Source organism: Lacerta agilis, chromosome 6 (assembly GCF_009819535.1).
Source record: "Lacerta agilis isolate rLacAgi1 chromosome 6, rLacAgi1.pri, whole genome shotgun sequence".
NCBI classification, from domain to species: Eukaryota; Metazoa; Chordata; class Lepidosauria; order Squamata; family Lacertidae; genus Lacerta; species Lacerta agilis.
Window position 1 is genome coordinate 93,928,522 of NC_046317.1, and position 18,990 is coordinate 93,947,511.

Below are 18,990 nucleotides of genomic sequence, written 5' to 3' on the forward strand. Positions count from 1 at the left end.
CTCCAGTTGGAGGCCACCAACTTGCAAACTGCATTTGCTCATTTGCAGCCAAGGCAAATACGCTCCCCACTGATGGAATGGAGTGCACACATGCAAGCAGGCAATCTCGCCTCCTCCCCGGCCTGCCCTTCTCTCCTCCTCACGTGGGGCGCATCCAATTTACAGGAAGGCGGTCTGAGGGCAAAGGCCCTCCCCACGTCCTTTGTTGAATAAGCAAACAGGAATCCCACCCATGCAGACTCTTGGACCAAAAATGATACAGCCCTTTCCAGCGGCCTCCCCTTGCCCTTCAGAGGGAGAACATGCTCCATCTCCATACGGATGAGGTGCTCCTAACTGCCCCGGCCCCCTTCTGTTCACATGATCCACATTCACTCCAGAAAACATTGCTTTCTTGCTACTGAAACAAGCAACCTCAGTGCACTCTAGATTAAGGTTACCAGACGTCCCCATTCCCTGGGGACAGTCCCCAGATTTACACATCAGTCCCCATACAAAATCCATTGAAGTTGAAAAGTGTCCCCGGATTCATTGAAAAAAATCTGGTAACCTTACTCTAAAAGGGTAAAGAACCCCTGACAGTTAAGTCCAGTCACGAACAACTCTGCGGTTGCGGTGCTCATCTCACTTTACTGGCCGAGGGAGCCGACGTTTGTCCGCAGACAGTTTTTCCGGGTCACATGGCCAGCATGAGTAAGCCACTTCTGGCGAAACCAGAGCAGCGCACGGAAACGCCGTTTACCTATTTATCTACTTGCACTTTTGGGGGTGCTCTCGAACTGCTGGGTTGGCAGGAGCTGGGACTGAGCAACGGGGGCTCACCCCGTCGTGGGGAATTTGAGCCGCCAACCTTCCGATCGGCAAGTCCTAGGCTCAGAGGTTTAGACCACAGCGCCACCCGCATCCCAACCTTACTCTAGATGTAAGCAAAACCAGCGGAAGAACTGATATTCCAGCGATACCAGTTGCTGGAAGCCACTTTGGGGGGAGGGGTGTCCATGTGCTTGAATCCTGCCTGTGAATTCCCACAGGCCTCTGGTTAGCCACTGTGAGAACAGGATGCCCCAGCCTGATCCAACAGGGCTCTTACGCTCTTGTGCAGAGTCAGACTCATCAAGCTGTCTTCTCCAAGCGAGAGCAGCTCTCCTAGGCCATCTAGAAATGGTTCCTGCCCACCACCAGCTACCAAAGATGCTTTCCGCTGGAGACGCCAGTGATTTAACCTGAGCACTTCTGTGTGCAAAGCATGCATTTCACCGCTAACCTAGGGACCATTCCTCCGGCATGCAGGGAAGGATATATGCTGGAGTTTCAATTCCTTCCCCTCTAGAACATGGGATGCTTTAGAGTCCAGATTCTCACATCTTGCTGCACCAGGTTCACCTCTAGCCAGTGGCGAAGCCTCTCATTGAAGCTAGTGGAGTTTGAAGAGGAGGGAAGATTAGGTTAAGTTATACCATGATGATGACGATGATGATGATGATGATGATGATCTGCCCTTCACCACCAGGTCCAGGACAGGTCACAACCATTTAAAATTCAGATTTAAAACAAAACAGATTACAGGAAAAGGGTAGGTCCTGAAAACACACACCTCAGGTGCCCAAGGCAGGGGTAGAGGTGAACCTTCAGCAGTCACCAAAAGCTGTAGAGTGAAGAAGCCAGATGCACCTCTGTGGGAAGGGAACGCCACAACTTAGGGACTGCCACCGAGAATGCCTCTCCAAGACTAACCCCTCCCCAAACTTCTGAGGGAGCTGGAACTAACAATGGGGCTCTCTCTGCTGACCTCAACACCCGAGAGGGTTTGCAGGGAAGGAGGCGGTCTCTAGGGTACCTGGGGCCTAGCCACTTAGGGCTTTGAACACTAGCGTGAGTGCCTTGAATCGAACGGGGCAACGAACTGGCAGCCAACGCCGCTGTCTGAGAACTGGAGCTGCAGGGGTTCTGTAGGCAACCCAGCCAGGAATCGGACCACTGCATCTTGGGCCGGCTGGAAGTTTCAAGAGTCGCCTTCAAGGGCAACTCCAAGTACGCCACACTGTAGTAATTTGGTCCAGATTCTGTGGGCTACGACTGCAGTCAGTCCCAACCAACAGCCAAGGATGATGCAGCTGCAATCTATAGCATATGGAGGCACCATGTTGGCTATGCCCTGGCCTTTAGTATTTGGAGGCCGCGACGCTGTGCCACCAGAAGACTCACGAACACAGCAATGGGAAACGGCTGTGCATTTTTGGCTGTGACCCCCCCCCCATGCCTAGCCCTCCCCTATCAGGGAAAGAGACGTCCCACCCCATTCTATGGTGGAGGCAGAGGTGCTACAGGAGCAGCAGCAACAGATGGGGTTGCTGGTTTATTTACGCTTTGCCCTTCAGAGCTCCTTTTAAATGCAGCTGCGTCCAGGGAGACATTTTCTCCTTGTTGTTATTTGCCAGCTAGTACCAGGGAAGAGAAGGGTGGGGAACAGCACAGCCCCCTCCCCACTCCACCCACAAAGGAAGGGAAGCCATTAAAAAAAATTAAAAATTAAAATGCAAGGTCCCACCCATATGGCTCAAGGACTCCAGGTGATTAGTTCTGCAAGGCTAGCCGTGCAAGGCTAGCGTTCAGAGGAGAAAAGGACGGGAAATCCAGGAGGTGGGTGGGGAGAGAGAGAGAGAGAGAGAGAAAGAGAGAGAGAGAAGAGAAGCTTCCCTCTTGTTCAGGGTTTCAGAGCTTTGCAGCTTTGCTTTAATTAGCCTTAAGAAAACTCAGCACTCCGGTCTGAATAATAATCCATGTTCCTGGTTATTTATTCAGTTCCCTGCTGCTGCTGCTGCCGTTGCACATTACCAGCCTTAGTCTGCAGGAATAGATCATTTCTTGCCAGCCAGCACTTGCCAGCCGCCTCTCTGCACCGCTCAGCCCACCCAGGGAAAGCGAGCGAGCGAGTGAGCAGGAAGGCAGGAAGCGCTGGGCAGGGCGCGGTTTGGGGACGGGCAAGGAGAGCTGGATGCCAGAGGGAGCGAGGAAGGCATCGAGGCTGGGACTTGGGCACGCAAGGGGGAACAAAAAAATGGGAGGAGGGTCCAGAAGATGTTTCGTTAAAAAAAGCTCACTCTTGGCAGGGTTAACAGAAGGGGGGAGGGGGGAGGAAAAGGGGGGCAGAGCTTTTTATCTACCTCCACAGAATGTCTGTCCATAGCCACTCATGGGACTCGCAAGAAACAATGATTGAGCGGCCAGCAAAAGCCTCCAGCACAAAGCCTGGTTGGCAGCACTTTGATTCCAGCTGTGAAATTCGGACATGCAAAAGACAAAGAAGTCTAACATGACAAGTGTGTGTCTCGTGTAAGCTGAGGGGAAGTGGGCAGGAGGGCTGCTGCCATTCAGACCCACCACCCTCACAGACACCATAAGGCTCCGAATATGGGCACGTGTGGGGTGCCTTCAGCCCAGCACACGCCCCGCCCCAAAGCACGAGCAGTTTGCACAGATGCCTTTGCCGCTGTATATGCCAACATCTCCGGGAGAGCAGGAGCTGGCGGCAGAGGGAGGCGTCTCCAAACGGGGCCTGCAGCCCTTCTTGACCATCATCAACATCTCAGGGTGCCATACAGGCCTTCAGTCTAGTACTTGGTGATAAGAACATAAGAAGAACATCTGCAGGATGAGGCCAATGGCCCCCCTTGTCCAGCATCCTGTCCTCACAGTGGACAACCAGGTGCCCCAATGCGAACTGCACAAGTAGGATCGGAGCTCAAAAGCAGCTCTCCCTTCCTGTGGTTTCTGGCAGCTGGTATTCAGAAGCATTGCAGCCGCCCATCCTGGCTAGTCGGCCTTCCCATCGCCCTCTCCTCCATGCATCAGTCTAATCCTCTTTTCAAGACATCCTCCTGGGGGAGGAAGCAATCCCCTTGTCACCACAGCGCCACCGGCTATCAGTCAGTTTCCAGGCACAGTTCAAAGTGCTGGTTCTGACCTATAAAGCCCTATATGGCTTAGGTCCAGGCTATCTGAAGAACCGTATTATTCCGTATGAACCTGCTCAGGTTTTGAGATCTTTGGCAGAGGCCCTTCTCTCAGTCTGCCACCTTCACAGGCGCACTTGGTGAGGATGCGGAAGGGAGCCTTCTCGGTGGTGGCTCCCAGGCAACTTTGGATCTCCGTACCTAGAGAAGATAGTCCTTTTGCTGAAGGCTTTCTTGTTCCAACAGGCTTTGGGGAACTGACTGTTTTTAACAAAAGGCCTGCTCCTATGCTGTTTTTATTGTAATGGTCTGTATATTCTAATAGGGCATACATACATATGCAACACTATTAATAATTGTTTTTAAATGATTGTTTTCTGCCCACTATGTTTTCATCTGTTTCCATTTTAGCTGTGAGCAGCCTTGAGTCCCTGGTCAGGGAAAAAGGTGGGATCGAAATGAATATAATACTAGTACTGATACCCAACCCCTAGATGTATTGCTGGGGAGGGGGGAGAATTGTGGGGAGGAAGGTCTCGCTGCACAAGGGGCCAGGCATGTCTCACCTGAGCATGAGGTTCATCAGCTGCAGCCCCTCCCCCTTCAGGAAACGGTCCCGGTTGGAGCTGAGCATCAGCGAGGAGCAAAGGGAGTCAAAGAGGTTCTCCATCATTTCCTGCTCTTCTGCCGCACCGGGGTTGTGGCGCTTGAACACCTGCGTGGGGAGGAAGCCGGAAGGCTTTATGGTCTGTCTCGCCCCTCCCCGAAAAGCAACACCCCCCCCAAAAAAAATCTCATAAATATCAGCTGCATGTGTTACCGACATCCAAGTACAGTGAGGAAAATAAATGACCCACAAGGTCATATGCAGCTCACACTGGGAAGTGGGGCTGGGCTGCTCATCGCCAGCACTGCAAGGAGGTCCCTTAACAACCTGCATGCAGGACGCTTTTTAAAAAAGGCATTCTGTGCTGACGCAGTGGCCGAAACAAGGGATCATGGAGGCTTCCAGGAGCAGCCGTGGGTGGGTGGGGGGCAGTGAGGGTGGTGTAATAGTATCAGACTAGGACCTGGGAGGCCAGGGTTCAAATCCCCACCACTTGGCCATAAAGCTTCCTAGGTGTGACCATGGGGGCTGCTCACTGCCTCTCTCAGCCTAGCCTACCTCCCAGGGTCGTTATGGGGAAATAAATAAATCAAGTAATGACAAGGAGCCCCTGGTGACCAAATTCTTCATGAATGCCCCAAGAGGTTGGATTGGATCCCTTCCAACTCTACAATTCTATGATTCTTGTAAAGTCATAGAATCATAGAGTTGGAAGAGACCCCAAGGGCCATCCAGTCCAACCCCCTGCCAAGCAGGAAACACCATCAAAGCATTCCTGACAGACGGCTGTCAAGCCTCCGCTTAAAGACCTCCAAAGAAGGAGACTCCACCACACTCCTTGGCAGCAAATTCCACTACCAAGCTGGCGGCAAGCAAATGGGGCCGTGCCCCCTCTCAGGATGGCAGGCATGCGCCTCGAAGCGCATAGATGCTGTGATGCACCTGCCCCTGCCGTGGCCACTGCTGGGAGCTGCTCTCTGCTCCTGCCCTCCCTCCCCGGTTCTAAAAGCCTGGCTCTGGGGCTCCCAATGGCAGAGAGGATGGCAGCGAATTACTCACAGATAACTGCTGAAGCAGCACATCGATTCCATCCAGTTCCCCGAGCAATTCCCTGTTGTCTACAGGAAGAGAGGGGGGGGGAGAATGAAGCCAACTGTCAGATTTTACAGCCATCTAACACCGATATATCAGCAAACAAAATCAATATGGCTTGACAGAGTACAGAAGCTGCTGAGAGAAAGAGGAGGGAAGGAGACAGAGAGTGAGCAGAAGGAAGGGGAAGCCAAAGGCAGGAGGGGTGAGGCACCGATGGGGAGGGAAACAGAGAGAGAGTGAGCGAACGAGTGCGGAAGCTGTCATGATCTGAAGCAAGCCAGAGGCACGGCACAGCAGAATACCAATCCGCGGAGGTCAGCTCTCTCACCGTCCTTATTCTGGAGCAGGATGGCCAGGACCTCGCTGCAGTAGAGCTTGTTGGCGTCAAACGGCATCTTTGCCTGTTGGAAGAGTCAGAGCAGAGAAGCCAGTCAGGTAAGAGCTTCAGGAGAGCACCTGCTAGATCGGGCCAGTGGCCCAGCAGCTCCAGCATCCTGCTCTCTCACGGAGGCCAACTAGGCGCCTGTGGGAAACCAGCAAGCAGGATCCGAGCTCGAGAGCACTCAGCCTTCCTGTGGCGTCCAGGCATTTCCTCTGTGAATTTGCCTAATCCTCTTTTAAACCCTTCCAGGTTGGTGGCCATCGCTGCCTCCTGTGGGAGGGAGTTCCACAGCTTAACTATGGGCTGCGTGAAGGAGGACTTTTTTGTCTGTCCTGAACCTTCCAAATTCAGCTTCACTGGATGTCCATGAGTTCCTGTGTCATGGGAGAGGGAGGAAAACCGTCCCCGAGCCACATTCTCCATGCCATGCCTGATTTCATCAAATTCTATCATGGCGCCTCTTACTCTCCCTTTCTCCCTGGGAAGGTCACCAGATCACCGCCCCACCAACAGGCAAGCTCCCCATTAATGACCCTCCTCTCTGCTGGGATGTCTCTGCCACCTGGTCACATTTCATCAAACCCAGCGGAACCCTCCAGTGTGGGAAGTAAGAGGGGAAAGCTGTGGATCCTGCACCGAGGACTGGGAATTCTAAAGGTGGCAAGGCGATGGTGCCTCGAAATGGAGGAGCTGCATTGCTATTTCCAGATGCCCCAGTTTCTAAGGCATTTAGCTAGCAGGATAATTACAATGCAGACACCAGTTTTATGCTCAAGACAGACTTGCGTAGAATAAAATTAGAATAGTGGGTTCAAAAAAAAATAAAGAGCAGAAAACACAGTTCTGTTATCACCTGCAACCAGAAAATTACAAATTGCTTCTGCTAACAAGTGCATAGGGTCACAGAGGAACATTTCTGGGTTTCTGCAGCAGGCGGTATACTCCTTACAGGAGTGTGCAAGGGGACTTGCGGCGGCCAGAGAGCAGGAGAAGATGGAAGGGCAATGGCTCTGTTCAAATGTAAAACTGAGCCCTTGAGCATTCCTGGTTCAGCCAGCTTATCTGAAAGAAATGGGATGAAGGACAAGGATAGCGCAGACTGGGGGCACACTGTCTTCATTTGCCTCCTCATCCTAAAAGAAAGCACTTCTTCACACAGCGCAGAGTTAAACTATGGAACTCCCTCCCACAGGAGGCAAGGGTGGCCACCAACTTGGATGGCTTTCAAAGAGAACTGGGCAAGTTCATGGAATCGGAGAGGGCTGCTGATGGCTCCTAGCCACGATGGCTCTGCTCTGCCCTCCACAGTTGGAGGCAGCATTGCTTCGGAACACATCTAAGTTCTAGGACCTCTCCTGGTATCGATGTGAAGTTGACTGGTCAGTCGGTAGTACCTAAGCCTTTCCCCCTTTTTAAAGATGGGGACAACATCTGCCTGCCTCCAGTCTGCAGGGACTCCACCTGTTCACCAAGAATTCTCCAAGATTATTGACTCTGAGAATAAATCTGCAAGCTCCTTTAGTACCCTTGGGTGCAGCTCATCCGGCCCTGGAGATCTGAAGTCATTTAAAGGAGGTGGGAGAAGAGCTGGTAAGGAAACACCCATCTTGGGCTGCAGCTCCCTCCTTGCACCACAGACTGAGAGCTAACTAGGGGGAGCAATACAAAGGGAGTACAAGAGGCGCAAAAATCAGTGTCAGAAGAGGCCTCGGTGACTTGCCTTCAGCCTCTTGAGGAGCCACTGCATGAGGCCCTGCTGGGCAGCGTCTGAGCACATCTCTGGCCGGAACTCTGCCATGTTCTCAACGATAGCTTTGGAAGGAAGGTTGGGGGGGGGGAAGGAACAGGTAAGAAAGAGAAAGATACGGCATGGTTTTATTTCTCTTCAACAGATATTAAGGCACATGGTGACTCAGTGCTGTCACAGTACATGCAAATTTCTGGCTCATTTAATACTATATAGAAACTTTATTCTCGATTAGGATGGAACTCGCAGGTGAAGAATACTTTCATATTTTATCAATCTTTATTATTTGTAAAGGGAATCTTTGTATGAATTAATACTTTACTATCCCTCTTTGGAGTTGCTCTTTATATTTGAACTATTGCCTCCGGAGCTGGGACACTTTATGGTTTAAACTTTTGATTCTTGGTGTGGGGAGAGGTTTCATCTTGTTAGGATTGCACTTTTGGGGTAGTTAATAAATCAATAAAAAATTTAAAAGAAAATAAATATCCAGGTTTAAACCAGGATTCATAATTATGAACACACAGACATCGTACCAAATAAAACCACCAGCTGCTCTTCTTGAACTGGTTAGAAGCCTTACACAGCAGGGGGTCTTTTGTTTCTGTGGCATTTTTTCCTCTGTTGACAAACCAACCGGCTCTGACACAAGTGCCATTGCTTTGGGGTCACTCTTTGCAATGTCTCCTAGGAAGCGCAATTCTGTGACTGCTGGAAAAGGCATTCCTTGGTTGCTGCCTGCTCTGTTTATGGGGAGAAGCAACTTCCTTTTCCAGCATCCAAATAAAGTGAAGAACTCTCCATACACGGAGAGAGAGAGAGAGAGAACCTCAAGTTCCTGCATCCCCCACCACTCCCCCAGCTGCAAAACTCCATTTTCATCTATCCACATCTACACCTCAATAGCTATTGCAACCAGAAGGGATTTCAGATTCCCAGACTCCAGCTCCAAATCTTCGGGCATTTTCCTTCCCTCTTATCTCCTCTACAGGTATATCTAGTCAGCAAAGTATCAAACTTTTTTAAAAAACTGAGCAGAAGATGACAGATTCAGAGGGGCTGCTGGCCATTATATTGTGGTGGAGCCGATTTAACAGATTGCTCCAAGGAAACAGGGCGCTTAGGCGGATTGTCATCTGATTCCAGCCCCCGGCTGCAAGGGAAACATCAGTATGAATGAAAGCAGGGTAGTCGCAGGCATACCTCAACTCATTATTTCCACTCAATAATGGATGGCTGAAGGTATATCACTACATCCCTAATATTACGTGGAAGTCCTCGCTATGGAAGAAGGTGAGAGATGGAGCTATTAGTCAGCTGATTGCCTTCAAAGATATTGCTGGGAGATAGCACAGGTGGCATTTTAAAGGCCCGGCTGCACTCTAGACCTGCTCCCAGAACCCTACACCAGCAGGCACATCTGCTCTCAAATGGGATCCACCACATGGAGCTCTATAAACATTATAAAACAGTGACACACATCCGTGTCCTTGCCGACTGGGTCCATGATGACATGTTGTCCCTCCCTCAAGCCCGCCTTACCCAGAGTGTTATGGACACCATCTGCCTCCTCCTTGACACTTTCATCCAAGCGCTCCAGATTCTGGACCAGCAAGGCAACCACCTGCCCATCAACCTGAGCCACACAAGAGGGAGACATAAAGGTTAGGAGAGGGGGTCCTAAGGGAGGGGGAGTGGCAGAAATCAATGCAAAGCAGAGGAGTTGGCGGAAAGTCAGATGTCAAAACAGAATAACTATAACAACAACAACCAACACTGCAGTGAGAGATGCTCTGATAAGGGAACAAGCTGGCTCTCAAAACTCCCCCCCCCCATCAAACTCCACTGCAGTGTTTTCCCCCTTAATTAATTGGACAACTTTCCTATGTCAGACACAACAGAAAAACACCAGAAGAATGTGAACCTTGTCGCAAGTCTGCTATTCCCTAAATCATGCCTTGATTGACTTATAATCTCCCTGAATTCCAAAGTGCCAAGCGGAACAACCCAACTGGGCACCAGCTGCCTGTCAGCCTTGAAAGCAATTGCCAGTTGCGGGTGGAGCAGGACGCCCCCCCCCAGCACTTCCAGTCGTGCTCGCCTGCTGAGGGGCTGGAGCAGAATCCAAGGGCCGGCAATTACGCATAATGAAAGCCTTAGGGAAGAAATGTCGCCTTTTCAAAAGGGGGAGGGGGGAAACACACACCCAGCGATCATTCCCTGCCTTTTATGATGTAGCCTACACAACGAATGCAGCTGAAGGCAACTTTATCTGATTAGAATTATCTTTGGACACGAACAACATTCACTCTGAGCACAATTTAGCAAGCCAAGACACCTGCTATTATGCTGCAACCCATTTCACTGAGCTGGTTCTCATTGTTTGTTTCTATTATTTACTGAATTTCAGAATGTAAGAAGCGTCTGCTGGGTCAGACCAAAGGGGGCCCATCTAGCCCAGCATCCTGTTCTCACAGGGGCTGACCAGATGCCCCAATGAGAAACCCACAAGCCGGATTCAAGTGCAAGTGCCCTCTCCCCTCCTGCAGTTCCAACGGGTACTGAGAAGCACTGCTGTCTCCAACTGGGGAGGAAGAGGAGAGCCATTGTGTCTAGGAGCCACTGACAGCCCTGCGGGTGAACATTAGGGTGGGAAACACTAAACGCAATGTGTTTAGGCTCCGCAAGGATGATCCATAGGACCCTGAGTTCTTGAGTGGGTAGGAGTCCACGGGGTGGACCTGAAGCAAGGAGAGTCAGTGATGGTGCAGGGGTTTGTGTCGGACTAAGACCTGGGAGACCAGGGTTCAAATCCCCACTCAGCCATGAAGCTCCCTGGCTGTGACCTTGGCCCAGTCGCTGCCTCTCAAGTCTAACCTACCTCACAGGGTTGTTGTGGGGATTAAATGAAGGGTAGGAGAACCATGTACACCCCCTTGAGCTCTTTAGAGGAAAAGGTGGGGCATAATTGCAATAAATAAATAAATGCAGTAAGTCATAAGTTTCCTTGATGCTCCATCCTGAAGATTTACTGGCACAAGAATCATTCAAGAAAGCATCCCCTGGAAACTAACCGTGTGGACAGAGCTGAGCATGACCAACTCCTGCCCTTCCAGCAGATCTGACTAGATGATCCGTTAAGACACCCTACCCAGTTCCACGGACCTCACCATTTGATGTCAGAACACCACAACACTCGTGGGGTGTGAAATCATGTTAGCGGGCACAACAGTGACCTTGGCTCGAATGTCCAGAAAGTAATTATTCCCGTAAAATAAAGGGGAGCCGTTCAGAAGTCAACCGTGACCCATTTCGCTCAAGGTAGACAATAAAGCACTCTCCAAACCTGGCTATTGTCAGCAGGCTTGGAAGAAAGGAGCAGGCACAAAAGCAGCTTTTGTCCAGGTTTATTGCTTCTCTGCGCAACAGATTCAGAACACAGCCTCGACACCCACTTCTGGTCTCCCCCACCCACCCACCCAGCCTCGCCATCTCATTCATTCGGCCCGCTCTTGTAACGAAGAGCCGGTAATTTAAAAAGCTCAGAGGCCAGCCAGAAGAACTCGTTTGGGGCAATGGTAATTAACCTCTGGAAGGTAACATCACAAACGGAGAGGCAGGAGAGATTGCCGGGGAGAAGGCTGCAGCCGCTGCTCTTCTCCTCCAGACTGACAGCTCCCTGCCCTCTCCACCCCCGCAGAGCAGCCAAAAGGCCGCAGAGCAGCCCAGGTGTTTCACTAGCGCAGCAACCCCTTCCCCTCGAAACGGAGGGTGGAAATGCTCACATTGAGATGTTCGCACTAGCGCTGACAGCCTGGCTGGCATCCCTTCCTCACAGCCCCATAGAGCCCACTCAGCTCGGCAGTTCTGGCCAGCTAAAACTCAAGAATCCTCCCCAGGAAAAGCAGCTGGGAAAGGCCAGCTTCTGATCAGGGCATGGATGCATTTCCCACAGTGAAGGAGGAGCACCCTTCAACTACGTCAGCCGTTTTGCCTACCATCGCTTGCTGCGAAACGAGAGGGGTTGTAAGAGAGAGATGGAACGGGAGCTCAGCAGGGAAGAAACGGAAGTTTGGGAGGAAGAAGGGAAGGTCAGAACATCAGAAGAGCCTTCTGGATGAGGCCAATGGACCACCGAGCCCAGCATGCTGTTCTCACAGGGGCCAGCCAGATACCCCACAGGGAAACCCACAAGCAGGAATTGAGCGCAAGAGCAGCCCTCTCCCTTCCTGTGGTTTCCAGTAAGTGGTGTTCGGAAGCATGGCTGTCTCTAACCATGGATATCCTCTCCCCTCGTTCTTATCCCCATTTAGTCCTTTCTGTCCCCAGATTTCCCGTGGAGAAACCATTTTTCAAAGAGGGCAAGCGTATCCGTGGCTGCTAGACACAATGGTTGAGCTTCTCCACCCGCTGTTCGGACGCTGTGCTCCCTTCCAGGTTGCTTGGGATCACAAGTGAGGAGAGGGGTGTTGCACTCAGGGCCCACGAGATCCGGCTGTCGGCTGTGAGAACAGGATGCTGGACTAGGTTGGCTCTTGGCCTCACCCTGCAAGGCTTTTTGCATGCTCTCACGAGAACAGCCAATAGCAATGCACACTGGCCCTGATCCTCTCCTTTCAAGCTGAGTGTCTGCCTTTGAAAGCACTGCTCATCTCTCAAAAGTCGCAACCTCCGTCAAACAGATGATTGCGCATGGCCATGTAAGAAAATCCTGGCTTGGAGTTACAAGCCCAGAGCCGACCACAGGAGGCTCTCACCCAGGCAGGTGGTCTGGCCAGAAGGGGCTACTCACCAGCGCGTCTATGAGGACCTCAGCTCCTTCCTCACTTTCATGAAGGGTGTCGATGTCTGTAAGCTCCTGCAGAAGATCCACCACAGCTATAGACACATGTACAGAACGTTAAGGAACACCAGGTTTTTCCAAGTAGGCAAGGCTGCTTGCAGCAGCAACGAAGACGCTACTTCTCCGCTGTGCACACACAGCCAATGCAACCGCAACAACAGGATCCCTTGCAAATCGAGATTCCAGTAATTTAGTTAATCAGTAACCTACGTGGCAATTGCTTCATTTGATGGTGTATGTTTTGCCATGCTTTTTATTCATTGCCTGTGACTGCTTTTGTTATATTTTTGTAATTAGGCAAATCTTTCCATGCTGTAAGCTGCCTTGAACAGGGTTTTAACGATGGAAAAGCGGCATACAAATCCAAGGTGCTGGCAATGATGAAAGGAGTGCTGTCAAGGGTGACACCTGCTTAGGCACAAAATAGAAAAATTCCTTCCAATAGCACCTTAGAGACCGACTAAGTTTGTTATTGGTATGAACTTTCGATGGTTTACCACACCTATCAGCCAACCACCCATTCCCACCACCCTTCTGAGTAATACCCCTCCCCACCCTCTCACTATATATAAGGATCTGGTGACTTCCGTTTCAGTGTATCTGAAGAAGTGTGCATGCACACGAAAGCTCTCATCAAGAACAAACTTAGTTGGTCTCTAAGGTGGGACACGGGTGGCCCTGTGGTCTAAACCACAGAGCCTAGGGCTTGCCTATTAGAAGGTCGGCGGTTTGAATCCCCGCGATGGGGTGAGCTCCTGTTGCTCGGTCCCTGCTCCTACCAACCTAGCAGTTCGGAAGCATGTCAAAGTGCAAGTAGATAAATAGGTACCGCTCCGGCGGGAAGGTAAACGACGTTTCTGTGCGCTGCTCTGGTTCACCAGAAGCAGCTTAGTCATGCTGGCCACATGACCCGGAAGCTGTACGCCGGCTTCCTCAGCCAGTAAAGTGAGATGAGCGTCGCAACCCCAGAGTCGTCCACGACTGGACCTAACAGTCAGGGGTCCCTTTACCTTTACCTTTTAAGGTGCTACTGGAAGGATTTTTTTTAATTTTTTTTTACTATGGCAGACCAACACGGCTACCTACCTGTAACTAGAACCTGGTTAGGAAGTGGTGCTGGGGAGCCTGGGAGTGGCAGGTGCTGCCTGCAGTGACTGCATCTGAAAGTGGCCATCAGCCAGTTTAGATTTATCTTTTTAGCTGTGGCTTGGAAGCAGTGGCTGAACATTTTGTTTGTGGCTAGAGTTTACCTGCAATCCCACCTGGCCCTCTCATTTCTTTGACTCCCCCTTTTCTCAGGAGGCAGCCCAGAGTCTCTGCAAGGCCCATGACATCTATGGCAACACCACTCGGCTGCTCCTGGGGCTACGACCTGCCCTCGACTTGATAGCCCCATTTATCTTCAACACCAGCCCATGGAGCAGTAGGGGACCGAGGCACCAGGACCCATGTTTGAATTAGCTGACAGCATGCTAGACCATTTGGGTATGCCTGCAGCCCCCAGGGCATGTCACACATGCAGAGTAGAATCACAGAATTTAGTATGGACAGAAGCCCTAATTTTATTGACAAGGAAGTGATGTGATCTGACAGCCAAGGCATCCTGCAAAATTCACAGCTTCTGGGGTCAACCCATTCCTGTTTCCCTGTTGCTTGCTATCTTACATGGGAATAATTTCAAAGACTTTGTGGGCAGGTCTACAGAAAACAGCACACTGCAAAAATCCAATCTACCATGCTACCATTGCAAACTTGAAAGCAAACATACTCCTAATGACACTGCCATGCTAAACTGGGCCAGGATGTTGCTGCCCACAAAAACTTCTGGTTTCTTGTTCCCAAACCTGTAACTCAGGGCTTATGTGATAGATCCTTTAAACCGCAGTGCAGCTCTGTCAGAAACATTCCCACTCATTAGGCCTACTTGACTATTCTCCGATATGCGACAATCAATCCTGACCTATTCTCTGCACGTCACAAAAGGCAACCCACATTTTGAGGTGTCCTACATAGAGGCCTCCTGAAGTAACTTCCTAGGGCAGCAAAGAAAGTGCACTCCCTTCATCTCGTGCTCCTCCCTTCCCTCCTTCTGGGATGCATAGTGGGACTCCAAGGCCAGGCTCCCCAACACAGCGCAGCATCAGAATTGTCGCTTCTTCATAGAAGAAAATGCCCTGCTGAATGCTGGGCCCACAAAAGCCTATTTCATAAATGTTGAAAACTTTCTCTGGCCCACCAGGAAAGAGGAGTTGTGGCTGTTATTCATTAGATATGTTGTTGTTGTTGTTGTTGTTGTTGTTGTTGTTGTTGTTGTTGTTGTTGTCCCTCTACAATGGGGTCCCAGAGAGGGCTACAACTATTTAAAAGCACAGTGTAAATCAGTTAAATCAATTAGGTGTCAGAAGCACAACTGAACACCCTGGATGTGCTTTCTGGGGCAGGGGGAGGTAGAAATTCCAAGACAAAAGGTGTGATAGAAATGCAGTAAACAAATAAAAGTTATTATATGCATAAATAGGCTAGAGTGATGGCTCTGCCAGCAGCCTCCCAACCCACTCTCAAAGGTCCCATTGGGATCACCAGGAGGGTTCTATCCATCAAATCAACAGCATACCAAACATGCAAGTCGTGGGCTCATGTGTGTATCCTGAAATTTGCTCCATCATGTAACAAACTCTCTTCCACTCTTGCACACCTCCCTCAGTTTTGTTAAGACAAGCATCTGAAAGTTGGCTTTCTAGTGAATGGGGGCAAGTACGAGGGGAGAAGGGATATTTAGCTTGCAGTCCCTATCTGGGTGGATCAGAGAGTGCGGCTTAGTGTCAAGATTTATCAGGGTGGGGGCTTAACTTATCATTGTAAACTGCGGCCCTTGAGGGATGCAGCAGGATAAATATCTTTGTGCACAGCTCTGCAGGTAGGGAATCAAGAAGAAGCTGAAGTCCCTGTGCCGTTAATTCATCTTGGAAAGGCCAAAGGGGGAGAAAAGGAGGGGATAAGGAAAGCAGGATTTGTCTCTGTCAGCCATGCCCTCAAGCCTCAGCTTGGCTACACACACACACACACACACGAGAGAGAGAGAGAGAGAGAGAGAGAGAGAGAGAGAGAGCTCTCTTTTGCGTTCCAGTTGCCATCGCTGCAAAATAAATTTTCAAGCACACACAAGGCCTGTTTCAAGTCTGCAATCCCTCTCCACTAAGAGGCAGCTTTTTCAGAATCAACTTGCTGCAGATGTTGCCAGCTGGGCTGAAGAGGTCTGGAGAAGGAAGCAGCTTCCCTTCCCAGGAGGCTCTCAGCCTTTGCTAATTTAAGCCACCACCTGAGCATTACCGCTTCCTCGCATCCTTGGCTCTGGTTCAGCAGAGGAGCTGCCTTGACCACAAATTAATTTTATCGCTGGGGATTTTATCCACCTCGCCTCTCTGTCCTCCTCCTGCCAAAGCACCAACCTTAAATCAAGTGTGAAGAGCCAGCTCAGTTTAGCACTCCTTTCGTGGGGGGGGGGAGGGGAGCCTTCAAAACATATCTCTGGTCTCACTTTACACAAAGCCGCATTTGCCCAGGTACTTCACTTCAAATGATCCTTGCATTCTCACTTCTGCTAAAACGCAGCGTTTCAAGTCTGAGGATTCGGTTTGCCCTCTACCGCTTTGCCTTCCAACATTTCAGAGAAGCTCCAGCAGCTCTTGGCAACCGCGCCTTCCCCAGGGGGGCTGCAGGTCACCAGCCGAGCCTCTGCCCCCAATCTAAATGACAGATACAGCATGACCCCGCTTTGCTCAATGCAGGGATGAGAGATGGATATTCTGACAAGTCGTCAGCAGTGGCCGTCACTCCCAGGCATTAGCTTCTCAGGGCTGGAGAGACACAACACTCTGCATTCCTTCCTCTTAAAGGTCACCGCAAGCAAGACCACCAAGTCCCAGCCAAACCCCCCACTGTTTGTGTTTTTCCCCGAGAATGACAAATCCATGCTGACCTTTGGGTACAAAATGCCACTCTCAAGCTGCCCGTAAACCTCATCTCCGGCCAAAGCTTTGCACTGCCACGAACTAAGGTGACAAGAGATTGCTAGGCACAGCAGGCATTTCCTGCACTCACTGGGCTTTAGTAATCATTCATTGTTTTGGTAACCTGCTCCTCCTGCAACTGGAGCACAGGGTGGCTAGCGTAAACTGAATCGAATGTAGCAGCACAACAGTAAGACACAATTAAAGCCACAAACCCACAAGTCTTAACAGAGTGGAACTGACACAATCATCTCTAGCGCCACCGAAAAAGCGTTTTTGTCCAAAATCCCTAAGTCTGGACAAATAAAGATGTATTCAGTCTTTACCTACATGTTTCTCCTGTGGGGTTATTGGATGTTATTGATAAGGAACGGGGGGGTGGGGGGAGTTCTGTGAGCACAGGCACCACCACCAAGAATGCCCAGTCTCCTCAGGCTGCCCTACTCGCCACTCCAACTGACTTCGCAGTATTTCCACTCCAGACCAGGGAGAAGATGAGCAGCAGGGTTTGATCTGCGGAACGTTGCTCTCTGCAGAGGCAAGCAAGCAGCAAAAAGCCTAAAACAGAATCCCGCTAAACCCAGGAGCAAAGAATTTGTCTTCCTCTGAATGCCAGGTGAGAAACAGTCACAGGTTGGAGAGCTGCAGCTCACGGGAAATGCTTTCCACAAAAGCCACGTACATTTTCATGGAGGAATCTGGCCTGCACCTTTTGGGCACGCACTGCCCAACGTGTGATTAAACATTTCCACTGCAACAGGGTCATCCTTAAATGATTCTGGACTTTGGGAAATCCTTATAAACAAGTCGTGTGTGTGTGTGTTTATCCAGCCTGCTCATTTGCAGTCATTTTGCCATGGTACTTCTGTGCCTAGCAGACCAAGCTCTAAGACATGTATAGTTTCATTTGGTGTGGGAAGGGGGGGTAGTACTTCTGGTGAGGGACACACCGTGCTCCTTCTGGGATCCTCTGTCCACCTTTGGTCCCCATCCTGCACTCAACTCTCACCCGTGGCTCCTAGTAGCTGCCAGCATGTGTCTGCACCTTCTGAGAAACGCTGTGCTCTCTCCAGCCTTGAATTACTATTCCCAGTCTCACCTGCATGTGCGTACAGGTCTCCCAAGACGTGGTCTGCTTTTACTTCTGCTGCTTTCCCCAGACTGGGTTCCTCCCCTGCCAAGACTGACCCCTGCAACATCAATCCTATCAGCACAGCTCATGCCCCCTCCAGCCCAAGGCCCTCCCGCTGGCTTTGTAGCCAAGTGACAATGCCACAGCGTGCTGCTCTAAGCATGCACGCCTGGCTTCAGACTCTCACGAGAATCCCAATTGCGCTGTGAGTGGTAATACACAGAGAGGGGCAGCGGCAGGAAACCAGAACTGCAGAGCGGGGCACTGACAGCAGAGCCTGGCTCATCCACCACAGAAAGGATATCGGTGTTGTCGTGGCCAAGCAGTCCGAGGAGGGAGTGCACGGCGTTGAGCTCCACCAGCAGGTGGTACAGGTCCGGCATGGTCGCGATGACGTGCATCTCCTGGATGATGTCGTTGAGATCCAGCTCAGACTCCATGAACCTGCAGGAGGAAGCAGGGCAAAGTTCAGCAGGGCCATCTAAGGTCCATGCCCCACCGGCCAGCTAAGTGCCCCCGGGGCAGATATGGCTGCTGCCGTCTCACTGGCCACAGGAAGCCCCGAAGCAAAGAAGGAAGCAGGAAGGGACTGAGGGGAGGCCGACCCGTTGTGCGTCTAGTCCAGTTTCATCTTCTTCCCAAACACCTTCTGCCAGGCTCACTGCCCCATCTCTCATCCAACCACAATCCTTAGAAACACTTACTCAACCCCCTTTTTTTTCTTACTGTACATATCAGAACCCTCCTTGTACCTTATCTGGAATTGTTTTTTCACTCTAGCATTTAGCTGTTAGGTTTCTCCTTACTGGTTTTGTGGTCGGACCATACTCTTGCACATTAGTACTTGGCCTCATTGATAACGGGTTTTGCAGATATCTGGTGCTTTTCTCCTCCATGTTCCACCTTTCCCCTTAAGAAGCTTCTTTGCTTTCTTTATCTCCCTCTCAACCTTCACCCATTTTCCTGACCCTTGCCGTCCTTCATTTCTCTAGACCTGACCCTGCTCAGACTTACATTCTAGACTGTAAGCAGCTGAATGCTGCTCTCACCGAGATAGTGAAAAGTGTTGGTGCTGACCTTTAAAGCCCTAAACGGACTCGGTCCTGTATACCTGAAGGAGCATCTCCACCCCCATCGTTCTGCCCGGACACTGAGATCCAGCGCTGAGGGCCTTCTGGTGGTTCCCTCACCGCGAGAAGCGAAGCTACAGGGAACCAGGCA

General features: G+C 50.8%; 1 protein-coding gene across 2 annotated transcripts in view; it reads right to left on the reverse strand.

The window, feature by feature from the left end:
* The window catches only part of CTNNBL1 (catenin beta like 1), an 82,947-nt gene that overhangs the window by 41,464 nt on the left and 22,493 nt on the right, over positions 1-18,990 (reverse strand). For both annotated transcript variants that reach the window (XM_033153897.1, XM_033153898.1), the window contains exons 4-10: positions 18,074-18,213; positions 12,577-12,674; positions 9,327-9,420; positions 7,758-7,849; positions 5,984-6,056; positions 5,620-5,678; positions 4,520-4,668 (exon numbers count right to left, since the gene is read on the reverse strand). In XM_033153897.1, coding sequence (XP_033009788.1) covers positions 4,520-4,668; positions 5,620-5,678; positions 5,984-6,056; positions 7,758-7,849; positions 9,327-9,420; positions 12,577-12,674; positions 18,074-18,213 — 705 coding nt within the window. The remainder of the gene's footprint in view (positions 1-4,519; positions 4,669-5,619; positions 5,679-5,983; positions 6,057-7,757; positions 7,850-9,326; positions 9,421-12,576; positions 12,675-18,073; positions 18,214-18,990) is intronic.